Raw genomic sequence first — 22,668 nt, forward strand, 5'->3', positions numbered from 1 at the left:
ACTCCCAGAGCTGAAATATGGTACCAGGTGGTACCGTATTTCAGCTTGTTGTTATGTCTAATTGTCTAAGTTTTATTATTTTATATTGTCTCATGTTTTTTATGTACTAGTTATTACGTTTTATAGTTTACTATTGTTTATATACTAGTTATGTTTTATATTTTATCATTCTGTTTTATGTTTTGATTCTTATGTATGTTTTAACTTGCACACTGCATAGACCTTTGGATGTGTGGTTTATAAAGTCATAAATAATCTGATTCACAAAGCAACTGAAATTTACCTAGTCTCCTCTGCATCCCTCACCTAAAAAGAAAACAAAACAAAACAAACTCATCTGATTTGACTATTCAGGAGGTTCCTGGAACAAAATATCAGTTCACACTTCAAATGAAGGAAACAGACTGTGCCAAGGATCTCCATGAAACCTTGCATGAAGACTGTAAGTTTAAAGACAATGGGGTAAGTGACCAGAGTGATGAGTAACATGCATCTTTTACTTGTTCCAAAACCATGTTAGCATCAGGGTTGAGTGTGGTCCATATGCATTTATTGTACCATTGTTTCAGTTCCAGTAACCTAAAACTAATAGCCACTTCCACCATACTGATTTTATTGTTTTTCATTTTACAGAATACTACAACTAATTCTAATTCTAGCCATGCTTTTTCTTATGCAAAAAAACCCCCAATGTAATCTTTTCGGGATTTACAATGTTAAAAAAAGATCTATCTGAACAATCCAGTTGACCAATTATGCCATTTTCAGTGTCTAGATACATGAATGCACATTGTGAGAGAAAAAGTGATTCAGGACTTTAATGGGGATGCCGTTCAAATTGCCATCAAAAGAGATAATCAGAAACAGCTAAAGACAAGGGTATCACCAGAACTGAAGTTTTTGCAGAACTCAAGGTTTACAAGTGTGGGCATTATGGCCAGCCCACCCACCCTCTATTTCTATCCTATGTGGGTCTTCAGGGAAGTGGCTACTGAGCCCTTTAATTTCTTACAACACTCTGTATCTCCTGTCTCTTCACTCTCTCCCTACTCTGGGGCAGCTACTTTATACAACAGTTAATCTCTCAAGCTACTGAAGAGCAAGTATGTAAATAGACTTCCACCTAGGTATTTCTAAACCTTTAAGGAGCTGAGAGCAGGGGGGATAAATCATTGCCTGGCAAAAGTAAACAGAAAGACTTGATGGGCTCAAACTTTTACATGTCTAGTCCAAGGGCAGTAGTTCTTCCCCAGTCAAGTTAGCCCCCCTTAAGGCGCAGAGAATCATAGTCTGGCAATGATTCCATGACCTATACCTCTAAGGGGCTGTCTCAGATGGGACATAACCTTGCTGCCAGAGGTGGAGGTCTGAACCAAATGTGAAGTGGCACAGGCCCCACCTATGGCTATGCCACTGGCTAAAGATGGTATCATCCACATGTAGAATAACTAGTCTCTCTCTTATTTATTTATTTATTTATTTATTTCGGATTTTTATATACCGGCATTCGAGACCGCAGTCACATCATGCTGGTTCACATAAAACAGGGGTGCATAGTAAAACATTAACTAGAACAATGGTGCGGAAAAGGCAGTTACATGTAACAAGGTGACTAGAACTTGGCGAAGAAGGAAGAGAAAGGACAGGTTATTAATTCAAAAAAGGCTAACGATAGTAGATGGAGATGAGGGATGACGTTGAGGTGTTAAATCAATTGGAGTCCGGGAATGCTTGTAAGAATATCCAGGTCTTTAGTCTTTTTTTGAAGGTTGAGATGCATGGTTCCAGTCTGAGATTAGGGGGGATGGAGTTCCATAACGGTGGACTGGCTGTAGAGAACGCCCGATCTCTTAGCGTGCTGTGTCTGGTAGATTTGGACAGCGGTACCTGTAGTGATCCCTTGTATGCATCTCTTGTCGGTCTTGACGATTTATGTAGTCGGAGAGGGATCTGTAGGTCAATGGGAGCCAGTCGGTGGATGTTTTTGTATGTGGTAAGAATGGCCTTGTATATTATTCTAAAGTGGATAGGTAACCAGTGGAGGCTCTTTAAGATGGGGGTTATGTGATCCCTTCTCCTGGTATTTGTCAGTATTCGAGCAGCTGCATTTTGCACCATCTGAAGCGGTTTGGTGTAAGAAGCGGGAAGGCCAAGTAGGATGGTGTTACAATAGTCTAATTTTGAGAATATGATTACTTGCAGAATGGTTCTGAAGTCTTGGGCGTGGAAAAGAGGTCTAGTTCTTTTCAGCACTTGTAGTTGGTAGAAACAGTCTTTGGTGGTTTTGTTGATAGTGGCTTTGAAATTCAGGCGATTATCAATTAGGACTCCTAGGTCTCTCACTTGTGTGATTGTTGGCGTGGCTTGCTGTGTAGAGGTGATGGTGCTGTTCTCTGGGGCGATGAGCAGGAGTTCAGTTTTGCAGGAATTTAGTACCAGGTTTAGGCTGGTGAGAAGGAGTTTAATTTTTTGGAGGCATGTATCCCAGTAAGCCAGAGTTTTTGCGAGGGAATCCTTGATGGGGATCAGGACCTGGATATCATCCGCGTAGAGGAAATGTTTTAGGTTGAGGTCGGTGAGAAGTTGGCATAACGGTAGAAGGTATATGATAAATAAAGTAGGAGACAGGGAGGACCCCTGTGGGACTCCTACTGATGAGGGGTGTTGTAAGGATTCTTTGTTCTGTATCTTGACCTTGTATCCTCTATTGCTGAGAAAGGATATGAACCAAGAGAGTGCTGTGCCTGATATACCTATGGAGGCTAACTGGTTAATGAGTATGGAATGATTAATGGTGTCAAAGGCTGACGAAAGGTCCAGTAGGATCAGTAGGAAGGCTTGTCCTTTATCAAGGCCCAGGATGAGGTAATCTGTCATGGAAATGAGGAGGGACTCCGTGCTTAGTGTTTTGCGGAATCCGTATTGTGATGGGAATAGGAGATTGTTTTCTTCAATGTAGTTTGAGAGTCGGGTGTTCACCAATTTCTCCATGATCTTGGCTATGAAGGGGAGGTTGGCGATCGGTCGGTAGTTGTTTGGGTCATTAGGATCCAGATTTGGTTTCTTGAGTAGTGGTTTGAGAGAGGCCAGTTTGAGGCCATCTGGGTAAGATCCTTGTGTTATTGAGCAATTTATGATGTCTGACAGGGATTTGGAGATGGAGTCAGGAATTGATAGAAGCAGTTTCGTGGGGATGTGATCAGATGGGTGAGAGGATGGTTTCATTTTCCGAAGAATACCTTGGATCTCGATGGAGGAAGTGAGTTCCAGTTCTTCTAAGCGAGTATTGTTGAAGGAGGTCTGAGGTGGGGTTGATGGAGAGACGGTGTTTGGAGGGAGCTGAGTTAGAAGTTTGCTGATTTTGTTGCTGAAAAATAGTGCTAGTTCTTCCGCTTTAGATTTGGCTTGGTTGTGAGCAATTTCTGAAGGGTTTATTTGTGTAAGGTTGGAAACGTAGCTAAAGAGGGCTTTAGCGTCAAAGACTAGGTCGTGGATCTTGGATGCGTAATAGTTCCTCTTGGATCTTAGAGTGTTGGATTTATATTGATGAAGAGTTGATTTGTAGATAGATAGAGTGATGGTGCATGGGTTTTTACGCCATTTAGCCTCATTTTGTCTTAGCAGTAGTTTAAGTTTTCGTAGCTCTAGGGTAAACTACGGTTGTCTTTTGGAGGAATTTGGGTGAGGTTTTTTTGTTGTTAGAGGGCATAGCTTGTTGGCAATAGATTCCGTGATGTTGTTCCAAGATTGAAGAGCTGAGTTCGGATTGGTGAAGTCTACTTGGGGGAGATGTGTTGATAAGTGATTGCTAAGATCTTCTATGGAGCATGTTTTCCTGTAAGTGAAGCAGGGAGAGGGTATGCGAGATGGACTGATATCTTTTATTGAGAATGAAGTTGTTATGAGGGAGTGATCTGACCAAGGGACCTTCGTGCAACTGGGGTGCTGAACAGGTTTGATTGCAGTGTTGACGAAGATGAGGTCTAACGTGTGGCCGGCTTTGTGTGTGGGTTTGTTAACTAGTTGAGTGAAACCTAAAGCAGAGAATGCTGTGAGTAAGGCTTCGCAGTTGGGTGATAGTATGGAGTTGTCGACGTGCAAGTTGAAATCTCCTAAGATTATAGCAGGGGCGTCCAGCTTGATAAGGGAGGTGGTTAGTTCGACCAGAGGAGAGGGGTCTGTTTCCAGGACACCTGGAGGAGCGTAGACAAGTAAAATTTGGAGTTTGTCTGATGAGAAGAAGCCGATTTCGAGTTTAGAGTCAGAATTGGTGGAGTGCTGAGTGAATCTGAGGTCCTTTTTTGTAGCTAGGAGGATTCCTCCTCCTTTTTTTTTCCCCTGGCATGGGATGGAGAAGAAGTCGTATGTCACTGTGGGTAGTTGGTTAATTATTGCAGTGTCTGACGGTTTGAGCCAGGTCTCAGTAATTGAGCATATATCCGGCTTCACATCGATGAGATAGTCGTTTAGTATTACTGATTTCTTTGTTAGGGATTGTGCATTGAATAAGGTTAATGAGAATAGTGTGAGGCCTAGCAGTTGGGTGATGGGAGTGATCATGATTGGGGAGAGGGATTTAAGGTTGTGGAGATGGGCCTGTCGAGTTGAATTTCCTTTGGGAGGTGGACAATGTGGGAGGATTGGGATTGGGAAAGATGGAGACATTCTGAGAAGGCTGTAGCAGGCGAGGGATGTCGGCCGGTAAGAGTAGGGAGTTTGCTATCCTTAAGGGGGCAGGGTGATTTAAGACATTGTTTGCTGTCCGGTCTAGCCAAATGCTTGGGAGAATTCGTAGATGACGAAGACACGTTGCAGAGGGATACAGTCTGTCCAGTCCACAGTCCTCAGGGGCGGGCCCCTTTGTCGCGCTCCTTCGGCGCGCAACGCCTAGACGGATGGGGCTTAAGGTCTGCCGGGCTGACCCTGATTGGGTCGAAGGGCTTCCCGTGGGCGGGCCTTGTTGCGGTAGGCTGCCTTTCTTTTTTGCAGGTTTTTGTCTTATTTTGGAGGAATCGAGCGCGGCTGGCGCTGGGGCCTCCCCAGAGTAGAAGGCGGGCACTGACCTGACCTTCCCCCGGCGGGGCTTGGGCGCTGGTCGCGCAGGTCTTCAGTCGCGGGCCGGGGACGGCGAAGAAAGGGAGATGGCGCCTCGGAGCGCGAAGATTTGAAGGTCCGCCGGGCTGACCCTGATTGGGTCGAAGGGCTTCCCGTGGGCGGGCCTTGTCGCGGTAGGCTGCCTTTCTTTTTTGCAGGTTTTTGTCTTATTTTGGAGGAATCGAGCGCGGCTGGCGCTGGGGCCTCCCCGGAGTGGAAGGTGGGCACTGACCTGACCTTCCCCCGGCGGGGCTTGGGCGCCGGTCGCACAGGTCTTCAGTCGCGGGCCGGGGACGGCGAAGAAAGGGAGATGGCGCCTCGGAGCGCGAAGATTTGAAGGTCCGCCGGGCTGACCCTGATTGGGGCGAAGGGCTTCCCGTGGGCGGGCCTTGTCGCGGTAGGCTGCCTTTCTTTTTTGCAGGTTTTTGTCTTATTTTTGAGGAATCAAGTGCGGCTGGCGCTCTCTTCCTCTTGCTCGCATTCACTCTCCCTCTCGGTGCTGGTGTTGAGTTCCTAGCCAAAATTCTTGCATCTTAACACTTCCTATTTATTAAAAAAAAGATAGGGCAGTGGATTTCAACTCAGTCCTTGGGGACTACTTGGCCAGGCTGGTTTAAAGCATTTCCAAATTGAATATGCATGAGATATATTTGCATACAAATACATATACAGATGTCTCATTTATTTATTTATTTATTTATTTATTTAACATTTTTTATATACCGAAATTCTAGCAACAATGTTGCTAATCATTTCGGTTTACATATAACATTGGAGTGACTTAAAATGCGAGTCTTACATGGAACAGGAAAATGAACTTGGAGACAATTGAATAAATACTAATAACAAATAACATTAAAACAAAAACAGTAGTAATAGACATGTTATATACAGGCGATTAAAATGAATCAGTTATGAATCAGTTATGAATCAGTCTCATGCATATTCATTCTAGGTAGCCTACAAACCAGACTGGCTGAATGATCCCTGAAGACTAGGTTGAGAACTACTGCCCTAGAGCCGCAGATAATCAGGACAGTTTCTGAAAAAGAAGCAGTTTGATTACCGTAAACAGTGTGTTCCGTAGATAGCAGGATGAATCAGCCATGCTATTTGGGTGATGTCATCACGGCGGTGCCCCATGGACATCTGTCTCCAAGTCCCACACGAAGTGCGAGCCCAGTCTCTTCAGTCTCTTCAGTTTGTTAGAAAGCTAGATATAAAAGTAAATGGCATTTGGAATAGGATACAGGAGGGAGGGTACGCATAGCTAATTCATCCAGCTATGTATGGAAAACACTGGTTACGGTAAACAAACTGCTTCTTTTCCGTCGATAAGCAAGCTGAATTAGCCATGCTGTTTGGGAATCCCAAGCTTAAACAAGAATACCCTTATAGTGAGGGAGGCTTGAGATTTTACAAAATGTCAACGCCATCTGGTTTTTTTTTTTATCCCATGGACATGTATCTTCCACCAAGCACATTTGATAATACTGCTTTTCCCAAAATACTATCTGAAGCTGACAGTTGATCTAGGCAGTAATGTGCAGTAAAAGTATGTATTGATGACCAAGTAGCTGCTTTACAAATGGCTTCTATGGAGACATTATGGAGATGTGCCATAGAGGATGCTGTGGCTTGCACCTGATCAGCGCTGACAGGAGTAGATAAGGGTTGTTATGCTGAAGAGTGACTAAATTGAATGAAATTTGTGATCCAGCTGGAAATTGATCTCTTTGAAACTGCTTTTCCTAATGAGTTAGGTTGAACGAGACGAACAGCTGTGAAGCTCAGCGGTGAGGTTGAGTTCTTTGTATATAGAAACATAGAAACATAGAAATGACGGCAGAAGACCAAATGGCCCATCCAGTCTGCCCAGCAAGCTTTCACACTTATTTTTTCTCATACTTATCTGTTTCTCTTGGCCCTTATTAGTAACTTTTTGGTTCTAGTTACCTTCCATCCCCGCCATTGATGTAGAGAGCAGTGCTGGAGCTGCATCAAAGTGAAGTATCAAGCTTAATTGGTTAGGGATAGTAACCGCAGCAATAAGCAAGCTACGCCCATGCTTATTTGTTTACCCAGCCCGTGCAATTCATTTCTTGTTGGTTGTTGTCTGAATATAAATCTTCTTTTCTTCATTCCCCCTGCCGCTGAAGCAGTGAGCTGCGCTGGATATGTATTCCAAGTGAAGTATCAGGCTTAATTGATTTGGGGTAGTAACCACCGCAATAATCAAGCTACGCCCATGCTTATTTGTTTACCCAGACTATGCTATTCAGTCCTTGATGGTTGTTGTCTGAATGTAAATCCTCTTATCTTCATTCCCCCCTGCTGTTGAAGCAATGAGCTGCGCTGGATATGCATTGAAAGTGAAGTATCGGGCTTATTTGGTTTGGGGTAGTAACCGCCGCAACAAGCAAGCTACTCCCCTGCTTATTTGTGAATGCAAATCGTTTTTTTCCACATTTCCTCTTGCCATTGAAACATAGACCGTGTGTAGGTTTATTGAATAAGGGTATTAATCACTAGGTAGTAGCTGTCATTCCCGTAAGCCACCCCCATACCTCTTCTCTTCTTTCACATCCTCTAGACTTTATGGATCCACAGTGTTTATCCCACGCCCCTTTGAAATCCTTTACAGTTTTGTTCTTCACCATTTTCTCTGGAAGGGTGTTCCAGGCATCCACCACCCTCTCCATGAAGAAATACTTCCTAATATTGGTTCTGAGTCTTCCTCCCTGGAGTTTCAAATCATGACCCCTGGTTCTGCTGATTTTTTTCCAATGGAAAAGGTTTGTCATTGACTTTGGATCATTAAACCTTTCAATTATCCGAAAGTCTGTATCATATTTCCCCTGCTCCTCCTTTCCTCCAGGGTGTACATATTTAGATTCTTCAGTCTCTCCTCATAAGTCATTTGATGAAGACCATCCACCTTTTTGGTCACCCTTCTCTGGACCGCTTCCATCCTGTCTCTGTCCCTTCGGAGATACGGTCTCCAGAACTGAGCACAGTACTCCAGGTGAGGCCTCACCAAGGACCTGTACAAGGGGATAATCACTTCCCTTTTATTACTCAATATTCCTCTCTCTATGCAGCCCAGCATTTTTCTGGCTTTAGCCAACTTCAGATCATTAGACACTATCACTCCATGGTCTCTCTCCTGCTCCGTGCACATCAGCCCTTCACCCCCCATCGAGTACATTTCTTTTGGATTTCCATACGCCATATGCATGAATCTGCACTTCTTGGCATTGAATCTCAGCTGCCATATCTTCGACCAGTCTTCCAGCTTCCTTAAATCCCATCTCATTCTCTCCTTCCGGTGTGTCCACTCTGTTGCAGATCTTAGTATCATCCGCAAATAGACAAACCTTACCTTCTACCCTGTCCGCGATGTCGCTCACAAAGATATTGAACAGGACCGGTCCCAACACCGACCCTTGCAGCACTCTGCTCATCACCGCTCTTTCTTCCGAGTAAGTTCCATTTACCATCACACATTGTCTTCTGTCCTTCAACCAGTTTGCTATCCAGGTCACCACCTTGGCACTCACTCCCAAGCTTCTCATTTTATTCACAAGCCTCCTGTGCAGGACCATATCAAAAGCTTTGCTAAAATCCAGGTAGACGACATCGAGCATTCTTCCTTGATCCAATTCCTTAGTCACCCAATCAAAAAAGTTGATCAGATTCATCTGACAGGACCTTCCCTTGGTGAAACCATGCTGCCTCTGGTCCAGCAATTCTGCTGCTTGTAGATAGTTCACTATTCTTTCCTTCAGCAGCTCTTTTACAGTCCAAAGTATGGAGCATAGATTCCCTTTTGTTCTTGTGAGGTTTAGGGAAGAAGATAAATAAAGAGATGTCTTGATTAATATCAAAATCTGAAACTACTTTCAGTAGAAACTTGGGATGAGTTCTGAGAACTACTTTGTCGTGGTAAAATTGTAGGTAGGGGAAAAAAGTGAACTAATGCCTGTAGCTCACTGACTCTTTGGGCCAAGGTGATTGTTATCAGAAAAACCACTTTCCAAGTGAGAAATTTGAGATGGCTAGAATATAGTGGTTCGAAAGGGGCTTTCCTCAGAGCTGATAAAACCACATTCAAATCCCAAGGTACTTCCAGTAGATTTAGAAGTCCTTTCATAAAACGTGAGACCAACGGGTGAGAAGCTATTTTTTTATTCTTTCATGATGCCACAATAGCACTTAGATGAACCCAAATTGATGATATTACTAATCCTATTTTAGATAGATGTAGTAGGTAGGAAAGGATTTCTGACGGTTTAGAGCAGAAAGAGCTAATGCTGTTGCGGTCCTGGTTGCAGGCTTTGCGACTGGGCCCTTACCTTCTCCTTCGGGGCTTCAGTTCTGGGATCCGCGGCTCGGGCCGCCACTCCCAGGCCTGGGAGACCGGCGGCGTTTGCTGTGCTCGGTCGGGCCTGCTGTGCTCAACCACTCCCCTCCTAGGTGCCCACGTGCACGACGCAGCCCAATTTAAAGGGCTTTTCCCGTTGTGCTTCGTTCCAGCTCCGGTTCCGCAGTTCCAGTTCCGGATCTTCATCGCCTGTTCCAGTTCTCGATTCAGTTCCAGTTCTGGATCTTCATCTTCTGTTCCAGTTCTCGCTTCAGTTCCAGTTCCGGATCTTCATCTTCAGCTCCTGCCCGGAGCCTCTTCTCCTGTTCCTGGTATTGCCTCTCTGGTTCTGACTCCTGCCTGCCTCCGACTCTCCGTGCCTGCTGCCCGCCTTGACCTTGGACCGTCTCCTTCAGCTCGTCTCCTCGCCTAAGTCCCAATGGCCCGGTTCCTCACGGGCTTCTCCCTGGGGGACCTCAGGTCTCCAGGGTGAAACCTTCTTCATCGATCTAAGTCCCAGCGGCTTGGATTCTCACGGGCTCCTCCCGGGGGAACTCCGGCTTCCAGGGTGAAGATCTCTGCTTCCTGCTCGCCAGTGTCCACCTCCCAGCCTGCTTCATCGTTACGGAGACTCCTCCTCTCTTCTCCTTCACACTCCATCAGGCCGGCCCAAGGGTTCACCACTATACCCGCAACAAATGCTTCGAATTTGGCACCAGTTGGCATACTGTTCCATTAAAAGAGTAATTACGTCTGGTTGATGGTTTTCTAGTTGCTGTTATAATTTCTGATATCTGGAGGTAGTGTTAATGATTGTAAAGCTTCCCATTCAACATCCAAGCTGTGAGATGGAGGGATGAGTGGAGAGGGTGTAGAAGAGATCCTTTCTCCTGAGTCAGGAGATCTAGGGTTTTGACTTGGATCTAAGGGTTCAGTCTTGGAGTACTGAACTAGATAAGCAAGCAAGGTTATCTCGGCCATGCTGGAGCTATGAGAATCATATGGGCTCTGCCTGTTATCATTTTCTGTACTGTTTTTGAGTTGAGAGGAACTGGAGGAAACGCGTAAAGGAGACCCATTGACCATAACATTAGGAAGGCATCTTGTGTTGTCCTGAGACAGCTTGGGCGTTCGGAACAAAATTGAGGAACTTTCCATTTTTCTTCTGTGGCAAAGAGATCTATGCAAGGTTGACCCCAGTGAAGAAAGATTATGCTTGTTACTGATGGGCTGAGAGACCATTCGTGGGGATGAAACAGTCTGCGGAGCCGGTCAGCTAAGGTGTTTGCTATTCCTGATAAGTATGTGGCTCTTACGGTTATTGAGTTGTTTAGGGCCCATTCCCAGATCCACACTGCTTCCTTGCAAAGGATCCAGGAACCTGACCCTCCTTGCTTGTTTACATAAAACATGGCAACTTGATTGTCCATGTGAATCATGGCTGTATGTCCTTGTATGAGATGTGTAAAGGTCATTAAGGCATGCCTCTAAGTTCCAAAAGATTTATTCTATAAAAAAGTTCTTTTTTTGACCATTGACCTTGAGTCTTGTAATGGAGTAGGTGAGCCCCCCCCCCCCCCCCCCAATCTTGTGTTGAAGCATCCGTGGTTAGTATGAGATTGTGGGTTGGATCCTGAAGGGGTGATCTCATGGTTAGCATTTCCAGATTTAGCCACCAAAGAATCTCTTTCTTCATGGAGTTTGATATGGTTATTTGAGAGGACATCAGTTGCAGATATTGTGTCCATTGTGCTTTTAGTCCCCATTGAAGACGGCGCATGTGCAGATGAGTGTGAGTGTGAGGCTGCTGCCATGTGACCGAATAATACTAACACTTGATGAGCCGAGATCTTTGAATTGAGGAGCAAGTCCTTGCAGAAGTGGTGAAGACTATTCATCCTTTCTTGTGGAAGAAAGACTTGAGATTGGATCTAGTCTAGTCTGGTTTCTATGAATTGTAAGACTTGAGTCAGTTTGAGCACCAATTTCTCGTAGTTTATGAGAAAACCTAGAGACTCCAGGCAGGAGATTGTGGATTTTAGATGCTGACAGAGAGACATCTGGTCAGGAGATACTATCAGCCAATCGTCAAGGTAGGGGAAAAAGGCTGATCCCCTGATGCTTTAGGTGAGCCACAGCCACTACTAGACATTTGGTGAAGACTCTGGGAGCCGAGGACAGACCAAAGAGTAGAACTTTGTTGACCTGGAAGCAAAGGAATCGCCAACAGAAGGGGTGTATAGGGATGTGTGTAAATATCCTTGAGATCTAAAGAGCACATCCAGTCATTCTGTATGAAAGGGAGTTTGAGAAATGTCATCTTGAATTTCTCTCTCTGAATATACTTGCTTAGTGAGCGTAGATCCAGGATCGGATGGAGACCCCCCGAGCATTTGGGAATGAGGAAGTATTGTGAATAGTAACCCATGTCTATCTGGTTCCTGGGTACCAGTTGATGGAATTCTGACAAAGAAGAGATTGTATTTCTTGATTCAGTAGAGATGACTGAGCATTTTGTAAGTGGGGTACAAGATGCAGATGAGGTGGGTGGGAAAGGAAATTCAGTTGGTAACCCTCATGTACAATGTGAAGGACCCTTTGGTCTGTGGTGATCTGATTCCATTGTGTGGCAAAAGATTTTATTCTGCCTCCTACTGGAAGGAGCTGTGGCTCAGCCTTTTTTAAAAAGACAATGGGGTTTTTTGAACTGAGGGTTGGGATGGTTTTTGTTGTTTCCTTTCTCTCGTTCGGTTTCTGGATGGAGTTGGTAGAGTTTGAGTGCGAGTTTGTTGGAAAGATTGATATGGTTGCTGCCTATAAGGTGGGAAGTATTTGAACGTTTTCCTCTGGTTATAATATGATTTTCTGTATTGTTGATAATAGTGTTTAGAAGTGTTAGTGTTGGAAATCGCTGAAAGTGATTGAACAGCCACATTCTGTTCTTTTAATTGCGCTACAGTATTTTGAGGTTTTCACTGAATAAGTTGTCGAGGAGACATGGAAGATTGGTCAGTTTTTCATGTACATCTTCTCTTATTGAACTAGAGTATAGGCAGGCCGTTCAACATGCCACTATGGCCGTGGCAGATGTTCATGAGGATGTTTTGAAAGATTCGTATACTGCTCTAAGGAGATGTCTTAAGCCTCCCTGTGGGTCGCAGAATGGTTGAGGGATGATTGGTTGACCTGCTTCAGATCGTAAAAATGGTTTTAGAAGCTGTAAGATCTCGTAAAGGTACTGCACCATATAAAATTGGTGCTGTTGAATCCTCAAAGCTAGCATAGCACTTTGAAAGGTTTTCTTGGCATAGTCATCCAGGATTTTATATTCTTTGGAGGATTAGAAGTGTGAAGTCTTGATTTTTTGGCCCTTTTCATGGCAGATTCCACTACGACGGATTGGTGAGGAAGCTGTATGTGGATGTCTTCTGAAGTCTGAATTTTAAGTCTAATTTTCTGGATACTGATAGAATTGATTGAGGAGTTTCCCACATTTTGGATAGGACTGAGTCTAGTTATGAGATGGAAGAGCTAATGGCTCTGCTGGTACATCTAGTATATTTAGTAAGCCAAACACCTCCTGGCATGGGTTGGGAATTTTTTGAATCTCTACTCCCAGAAGGTTGCCCATTTTTTTCTACAATTCTTGAATAGGTGAGATCTTCCAGAGGAGATGAGTGGTCCGGAGGTTCCTCTGGGGCATCAAAGGAGATTCCCATTGGGCTGTTTGATGAACAGTAATCTCATAGAGAACCTTGTCCACTGGACTGTGGAGAGGAAGGGACTGTATGTGGATGGTATTCCCTGGTCGGTGATTGTCACTCCTCAGGGGAAGAAACTGCAGACTGTGTATGGGTATCCCTGTGAACTGGAACACGAAGGTGAATCTTGAGGCTGTGACATAGAAAATAAATCTTTAATAATGAAGGAGATCTTGTCTATCGCCCTTTGTGATCTAATGGCTTGTGTGTCAGGTTCCTTGTGGTGATGTTTTTTATGAGGAATCATTGGGTGTTTTCCAGACTCCTTGGTCAGGTACAACCTTTAAGTGTGAACGGGTTGATCTTCCAGATCTTAAAGACTTGGTGTCCATTGATGACACTGATCTTGAGCTGATCTGTATAGGAGGTGGTGACACCCAGGGAGGCCGAGAAAGGATATCCTGGAAAAGGACAGACAAGAGTATTGGAGATTTGTCTTTTAGGAAATTACTTTTTTGAGTAGTATGATGTATTTTAGAGAGAACAGCAGGTCTAAAAGGACTACTTTGTGTCAAAAAACCTGACTTGGATGGTGTCAGCTTTGTGGATGTGTTGTGTATTGATGGAAGCGTCGATGCTTCATTTGATGAATGCACCTGAGCTTTGTGCGCTGAGTGGCATGGCGATGCATTGTGTAGTGATGAATGCTTCATTGCATCATGCGCTGATGAGCGCATCATAGGATCTTGCCTCGATGATCACTTTGGTGTGTCGTGAGTCGATGAGTGCATCAAAGCTATGAACGTTGATGAACTCTTCGGTGTGTCGTGCGCCAATGAGTGTATGGGAGCTTCATGTATCGATAAATGCTTCGGTGCGTCATGCACCGATAAGCATTTTGATTGCAATGCCTGCTGATGTTTGCATGGTGCCAAAGTTCCGACGACTCACCTAACAGACTTTTTTCAGTTCTGTGTTTTTTAGGTGCTGAGGCGACCTGTACTACTTGAGGGGACTGGTGTTTTTACCTCTTGGTTCCTCAGATGAAGCTCGTCTGACCACTTCTTTTTTGATTTAGGTCCCGGGGAGGACTGAACTGAGAGCCTCGAAGAAGGTACATAGCTCCCCAACGAGGAGGCTCCTTCTCTTTCACGGAGCACAGCAATCTTCGCCACTCTTTGCCTCTTAGCTCTAGGAGACATGCGGCCACAATCCTTACATTTGGCCTAGTCATGGTCTGAGCCAAGGCAAATATAACAATAATTGTGGTTGTCAGTGACGGACAACATGTGTCCGCAGTGACAATATTTGAACACCTTTTTTTGGGGGTGGACATTGTAGCACTGAAGTGAAAAGTGCAGTTTGGGATGTCGCAGCCATGATTGATAAGCGAGAGACAGAAAAAGCAGAGGTGAAGAGACACTGGAGAGGTATAGACATCCGTGCCTGAGCGCAAAAAAAAAAAACCAAACTGAAGAGACCGGGATCGAGCTTCGTGCAGGAAATGCCACACATGCGCAGCAAATCAAAAACTTTGACTTGGAGACTCAGATGTCTGTGGGGCGCTGCCGTGATGATGTCACCCAAACAGCATGGCTAATTCAGCTTGCTTATCGATGGAAAAAAAAGACACCCCAGATAAGGGTTGTTTTTGGCACCCCACCTCTTCCTTTACAGGCTCGCATGTTCACAGACTGATTAAAAGGCGTGGCATGGCACTCCCAGCTAGGTGCCCCAGGCAATCACCCTTCTCTCCTATCCCTTGCGAGGTTCTTAGATGTCAGCTCTGAAGACAAAATCAAATTGCATTCTAAAACAGCTTTGCATAATTTGTCATATAATTTGCTATTTTAAACAGACTCAATCATAAGCTTACTATGCTGCAATGCACCCTCAATGTACCTAAACTATGCAGCTGTCTTCCCCCACCCTGCAGCTGATTCTTCCTTTAAAATGAAATAGGTCATCACCTAGAGTTCCAAAATGGAGGAGGTGGCAGAAGAGGCTACTGGGAATGAGGAGTTGGGGAAAAACAGGGGGCTGCGTGGAGTAGAGAATATTTATTCTCGGTTCCAGGAGTAATTTTATCAGTTTTCTTTAGTGTTTGTACAGCAAAATTGCCAAAATGTCAGCAAATAGCAGATTTTATGTACTTTACTGTCCACATGATTTCACTTATCTGTTACCTGCTAAACAAATTCCTGAAATGCATAAATGTGGAGGAACGCTGAAGATTATTTCAGGAATATATGGTGAGAAGAGAGTGCACATAATATTGTGTATTAGGCGTAAGGCACGAGAGAGTATAACTTTGTAACATTTTTTTAGTTCATCCACATAACTGGGACTAAATTTATTTCATTTTTAAATTTCTGAATGATGTTAATAAATCTATATGTGAACTCTATATGTTTTTTTTCTTACAGGACAAACAATATTGCTCAGTTATGATTCACATAATGCCGGGGAAGGAGATAGATTCAAAAATTAACTGTATTACCCTCGATACGGTACGAACTAACTTTTTTTTCAATAACACTATATTTCTGAATTGTTCAGTGAGATGGCATAGTCTTATGTTCTAACATACCTTGTGAAGGCATCTTACAACAAAGGTTTTGTGTGGAAGAGATCCTCCTAAGGCAGAGATGGACAAACTATGCTTCATGGGCTATATCCGAGCCCAATCTCCCCAACCTCTGCTCAACAGACTTTCAGACTCCCCCCATCCCCATCCAAGGTGGTCCTCAGTCCCAAAAATTTGCGCAACCCTTCCTAAGTTCCTGAACATTAACTGCTATCAGGGCGTGTCCTTTCCATCCTGGTTGAAGTTTACTAGGGATGGATGAAACCAGACCCATTGCAAGTTAAAATTATACTAAACCTGTTCAAACAAACAATTTAAAACATTCTATAAAAATCCATTTCATATGAAATGTTCCCAAATATAAATGACACAGGTATCTTAGCTATTCATAATAGTTTCTACATAAATAAAATGTTTAAAATATATCCGTTCTTGCTATTTTTTGGGCATTATTTAATGCCTATTTGACTGGCATGGAATCCTTGTGTATATCAATCTCTGAACTCAGCTGCTAACAGGGACAATCACCCACCCGCTGCCGCTCCCCACCCCCATCTCTCCCTCTATTTTGACAGTTCTGTTTCATAGAATACCTTTACTGTCAGCTGATAAGCCCTCTTTTTCTCTCTTTACTGCTAGCTGTCTCTCTGGAAGTATGTGAATCCATAGCACCATGTGCAAAAGCTTAAGTAAATCTATGATAGATGCATTATTTTTGCATATGACTGAAAATAACAGTTTTATGTATCTAGAAAAAAATTCAGGTGTGTTAGGCATCTAGTGCAGCATGCCATGCAAACTATGCAGGAATTCAAACTTTGAAAATAATAGGAAAGTCTTAAGTTGAAAATGCAACAACAAACACTAGAGTGGTCAGTCATTAACTCCCAAAAATAGCCCCTTCATCAACTTAAAATAGAGCTGCAATTTGCACTTTAAAAATATGCAGGCCGATGCAATACAGTGTGCTCAGCCGAGTGCACTATTTAACCTGTGGTTGGATGCGCGTTTTGGATGCATGCTGATGAGGCTATTAGCTATTCTACCTCAATTATACATAAAAATGTGCACCCAACACTTTTCTGCTTTTCTGTTCCTTTTTTCTGTTCCTATGACTTAATTTCGTTGCAATATTAAGTTGCGATATTAAGTCGGAGGAACCAAAATAGGAGACTTTAAAAAAAAAAAAAAAAAGCGTGCCTGCAGTCAGGTTAGGAAAATGGATACTCAATTAACAAGCGTCCATTTTCCTAACCCATGGCTGTGCACAGATTAGGAAAATGGATGCTCATAAAATTGAGCGTCCATTTTCCTACTCAGTTGACAGCCATCTCTCCTGGTCGCCCGCTGCCAAGGAGGTGTTAGGGATGCGCAGTTTCCCCTAGCACCTCCTTTTTACCGTGGCACCCTATTTAAATATTAAATTGGGTTCCCAGGAGAGGTGGATTGGAGCATGTTAAGGGAGCAGGCGCTCAATCACGAGCACCCTTTTAACGCAGTGCAACAATGGAAAAACAGAAATATCAAACAATAAAATAAAAAAACATAACACATCAATCATAATAGTAAAATCAAACTAATAAAAAGAATAAATATTTCAAAACAGCTGGCAAATAGAATAAAAGTCTTATAATTAGTCATAAAAATGTTTAAAGAGTTTAATAAAATTAATACAAAATTTCAAAAGATTAATTGGGGGAAGGGGGCTGCACGCAGACTTTATCCACTCTCTCTCATATACACACACACACATACGCAAACATATGTTCATTCTCATACGCACATGCTTACTCTTTTCTCCCTCCAGAATGCATAAGCGGCAGCAGCTTTCACCTTCAGCCCACAGAGCTGACTGGACTCCACTTCCTACCTCCCAGGGCAGACATTAATCCAACTTCTTCTAGCTGTGGTGACTGCACCTTCTTTGTCCCACCCACGCAGGCCCATGTGACACAACATCCTCTTCTGTGCCCAGACAGAAGGAAAGAACAAAGAGTCACAATTGTCGCAGTCTTGACATTGCTGTGCCACCCTCCAAAACTGTGGTGCACTAGGTGGCTGCCTAGTTCCTCCACTAGCCCTGCACTATCTCCCGCTCAACCCCACCCTTTCCCTCTTACTTCCCTCTCCCACCTCACTCACACTCTTTCCCCTTTCCTCTTATTCATATCTCCCCCTCTCTTTCCTCCCCTCATACCCTCTCCTATCCTCTCACTCAACCCCTTCCCTCCCCTCTCATTCATTCACACCCATCTCTCCCCTCCTCTCCATCCCATCTCACTGACTTATCCCACCCCCTCCCCTCTCTCACTCACTGACTCCTCCAGTCCCATCCCTTCTCCACACATACACACATAGAAACAAGACATCAGAAAAAGACTATATGGCCAACTAGTCTGAGAACTTTCTCATTCTCTTTCTCACTCACTGACCTCTTCCAAATCCATTCCTTCTCCACAAATATACATATTCTCATTCTTCTCTTCCCTCACACCCCACCCACCCATTGGGTCTTCTTCTATCCAGTGGGCAAATCACCATCCTATGCTGCCATGGGGTCCTCTTCCTGCTTGTGGGGGATGAGTCATCATTTGGTGGCACCACTGTCACAGCAGCTGGGATCTTATTTCTGGCTGCAGGCCTACTCCTAGGTGGGCCACCCCATTCTGACACTTATGCAATGTTGCCAACTCTTACTTGAAGAAAGTCACTAGATCCACTATGAAAACTCTCCAGATTGGGTAAAAAGTAGCTAAAACCATGTTGTTGCACAGTGGCAACAGCATAGCTGGTGAGCCTATGATTGTGAGGCTAGAGGAATGGCTCACACTTACTCTCTTGCTCTCAGAAACTGACACACACATACTGGCATTCTCTCAGTTACACACACTTTCTGAGACATGCTCAGACACTCTGACATTAAATACTGACAAACATCATGTAAACGGAAACTTTTAATATTTTAGTTTACAAAGTGAGTAGAGACCTCAAACATATTGTTCTTAGTGAGTAGAGACCTTATATATATTTGGTGGAGATAACTTGATATTAACTCACACTAATTACCGATAGCTCTTGCTTCGTGTATCCTGTAATTCTACAGGTACATTAATTCACCATCTTTCAATTATATATAATCATGGGTCTCACTCCTTGTGGGTCTCGCTCACAAATTGTTTGGTGGGTCTCACTAATTTTTTCTTTTTTTTCCTTTTTTCCTTTTTAACAATGAGCAAATATAGCAAGTTTATTTCTTGTATTTTTGAAATTCTATCTGTTATTGCTAAGTGTTACTTTAAGCAATATATACTGTATTGCACAAAGTTTTCACACTACTTTTTTTTTTTTTTTTTTAAAGTCCAAATATTTCCCCGCTAGCAATTTTGCCGCTGGCAACTTGTATATTCTTTAGCGTTGAGCAACATATATGCTTCCACTTTTTTGAGGGTTCAAACACTTTCCCGCTGGACACCTGCTCTTCCACTTTGTTGAAAGTTAAGAGTTCAAACATTTTCCCACTGGCAATTTATATATTGCCTTCCCACTGGCAGATTTTTGCCAGCAACTGAGCAGCGCTTTAGCGCTACTTATTCAAAGTTCGAATATTTTCCCGCTGACAATTTATATGCGCTGTGCGGTAGCACTAAAGCACTGCTCAGTTGCTGACAAAAATCTGCCAGCGGGAAAGCAATATATAAATTGCCAGTGGGAAAGTGTTTTAACTTTCAACAAAGTGGAAGAGCATATGTCCAGCGGGAAAGTGTTTGAACCCTCAAAAAAGTGGAAGCATATATGTTGTTCAACGCTAAAGAACATACAAGTTGCCAGCAGCAAAATTGCTAGCGGGGAAATATTTGGACTTTTTTTTTTTAAAAGCAGTGTCAAAACGCTGTGCAATACAGTATATATTGCTTAAAGTAGCACTTAGCAATTGCAGATAGAATGTCAAAAATACAAGAAATATGCTTGCTATATTTGCTCATTGTTAAAAAGGAAAAAAAAAGAAAAAATTAGTGAGTGAGACCCACCAAAAAATTTGTGAGCGAGACCCACTAGGAGTGGGACCCATGATTATATATAATTGAAAGATGGTGAATCAATGTACCTGTAGAATTACAGGATACACGAAGCAAGAGCTATCAGTAATTAGTGTGAGTTAATATCAAGTTATCTCCACTAAATATATATGAGGTCTCTACTCACTTTGTAAACTAAAATATTAAAAGTTTCCATTTACATGATGTTTGTCAGTATTTAATGTTGATTAATTGCATCATATGAAGCAGTTCTATTGATAATATGTGTCAGACACTCTGACATACACGCACACACACACATATGCTTCTACTGCTGCTCATATGCTCACTTAGCAAGTATCCCCTCTTCAGGGCTGGTTTACGAAGGGCCCCACATCATCATTATATAGAGTTCCTACTCTTGTTGCCTTCCCTTACCCATCCTACAGCAGCCACCTTTACACTTCCTCCTCCTTCTTCAGGTACTCACTGTCTCCATTTGCACTATCAATGGCCCACTGCACTGCCCTTTTCTGAGATAAGCCCAGCCAACTCACACAGAGGCCTGACCAGCAGGGCACAGAACTTCCCCTGACTCCCAGCAGCCAAAAAAAGATTACTGATGATAAAACATAGCCCTCACCTTGTCTTCTTCTGCTGTTGTCAGCCTGTCATCAAGTGATTACAAAGTTGCAGATGCTGCTTTTTTTTTTCTGCTGGCAGAGATTTGTTCTCCTTCCAACAGAGAGAGCTCATCTGTATTGTCATCAGATTCCCCAAGGTGGAGGGAGGAGAGGGGAGAGACTGAATCAGCAGATCCTAAGAAGTGAGGGGGCAGCAGGACCAGCAAGCATGGCACTCTAGCCATAGGTCTCCCTCTCTTGCATCACTCTAGCCAAAAGAGGTCTCACTCACTTACACTCTTGCTGGAAGAGATCTTACTCTCTATACTCCCTTTCAGTACTCTAGCCAGAGGCGATCTCACTCTCTTGCTCTTTAGACAGAGGTTCTCACTCATTTTCACTCTTGCCAGAAGAGATCTCACTCTCTTGTACTCTCCTGCAGCACTCTAGCCAAAAGAGGTCTCACTCCTCACTCTCTTGTGATCTCTAGTCAGAGGAGGTCTCACTCTCTTATACTTTTCAGCTTCAGGATGGAAATGTACAAGGGGAGGGGGGAGCAGTTGTTGCCAGAGGTAGCCTGAATTTTGGGAGGGGTGGTGCCCATGGCCCCTGTGGCCCCCTTTCTGAACCTATGCATCTATATTGCTTGGATTTTATGACTGTTTTACCCTCAGTATTACTGCCTTTGACCTAATCTTGTTACTTCCATTTTTAAAACAGTGTGGTACGCAATCTGCAGTTTGTAACCCAAAGCAATATTTTGAGGTCTTGTCCAAAGATCACTTGTGTACAATGATCTTGTGTACAGAATTGATAATGTGATCACAATTATGTCTCATATCTAATTTTAGAGATCGAGAACTGTTATACCAGGCCTTTCCCCTTTTCGATCTGTGAAAGGAAATATAGAAGTTGGAAATTCAGGATTATCTTTAAGAAAACGTTGGGTTGGACAAGGTCTTGGACTAGGACCTATGCCTGGACAAAATCAGGGACATGGTCATGGGCATGAACATGGCCGTGGCCATGGACATGGTAATGGACATCAGCATGAGAAAAAACAAAAGAAGGACAAAAAGGACAAAAAGGACAAAGACAAACGAAAGGATGACAAAAAGAAGGGCGAGTCTTCTGAAGAATCTGAAGAATCTGGTCCTGTGAAACCACAGATAGTTACAACGTTAGTTCCTTCTTCTGTTACATCAAAACTAGAAGAATCCACACCTACTCCTGATCCAGTTACAAAACAGCCAGATGTGGTAACAGCTATATCAATCTCCGTTGTTTTTATTGATGATGAAAGTACAACTATGCCACCTACAGAAGACATTGTGGCAGTTATTCCTGATCTTCCTTTGGAACCAGAGAGTCCTCTTCTAAATCTTCCAGATGAGTTTTCACTGGATCTCCCAGCACCTGTTTTGCCACTGTGCCCTGGAAACTTATGGAAGGCTGCAGCACCTCTTAACAATAATCCAAAGATACATAATGGCCCAGCAGAAACAAGTCCAGTAATTGAAAAAAATGAGTCTGTTGACTCAGCCACACCTGCCACGCCTGGAACATTCAGTGATGCAGACCTCCTGCCTTAGGGGTAGATTTTCAGACGAGTGCGAATAGCCTACTTTTGTTTGCGCTCCAGGCGCAAACAAAAGTATGCTGGATTTTAGTAGATACGCGCGTAGTCGCGCGTATCGGCTAAAATCCTGGATCGGCGCGCGCAAGGCTATCGATTTCGTATAGCCTGCGCGCGCCGAGCCGCGCAGCCTACCCCCGTTCCCTCCTAGGCCGCTCCGAAATCGGAGCGGCCTAGAAGGGAACTTTCCTTTGCCCTCCCCTCACCTTCCCCTCCCTTCCCCTACCTAACCCACCCGCCCGGCCCTGTCCGCCGGGCCGCGACCTGGGGGCGGGTACGGAGGGCGCGGCCACGCCCCCGGGTCGTAGCCACGCCCCCGTACCCGCCCCCAAAACGCTGCCCACACGCCCCCGAAACGCCGCGACGACTGGGCCCGCCCCCCGACACGCCCCCGACACGCCCCCCTCCGAGAACCCCGGGACTTACGCGAGTCCCGGGGCTCTGCGCGCGCCGGGAGGCCTATGTAAAATAGGCTTCCCGGCGCGCAGGGCCCTGCTCGCGTAAATCCGCCCGGTTTTGGGCGGATTTACGCGAGCAGGGCTCTGAAAATCCGCCCCTTAATTTTTAAACCATTACCTAATAAACTTCAGACTGTAAAATGTGCTTTTCTGAACTGTTTGAAGTCTCAGATTTCTCATTGATATGAGA

The 22,668-nt window shown here is 44.0% G+C and overlaps 1 protein-coding gene across 1 annotated transcript in view; it reads left to right on the top strand.

Annotated features, from left to right (window-relative positions):
- KNG1 (kininogen 1) overlaps nucleotides 1-21,976 on the top strand; it is a 110,821-nt gene extending 88,845 nt beyond the window's left edge. Inside the window, exons 8-11 of the mRNA XM_029617365.1 lie at nucleotides 355-462; nucleotides 14,237-14,272; nucleotides 15,585-15,668; nucleotides 21,236-21,976. Coding sequence (XP_029473225.1) covers nucleotides 355-462; nucleotides 14,237-14,272; nucleotides 15,585-15,668; nucleotides 21,236-21,976 — 969 coding nt within the window. The remainder of the gene's footprint in view (nucleotides 1-354; nucleotides 463-14,236; nucleotides 14,273-15,584; nucleotides 15,669-21,235) is intronic.
- The last annotated feature ends 692 nt before the right edge of the window (nucleotides 21,977-22,668 follow it).

Source organism: Rhinatrema bivittatum, chromosome 9, assembly GCF_901001135.1.
Source record: "Rhinatrema bivittatum chromosome 9, aRhiBiv1.1, whole genome shotgun sequence".
Taxonomy (NCBI): domain Eukaryota; kingdom Metazoa; phylum Chordata; class Amphibia; order Gymnophiona; family Rhinatrematidae; genus Rhinatrema; species Rhinatrema bivittatum.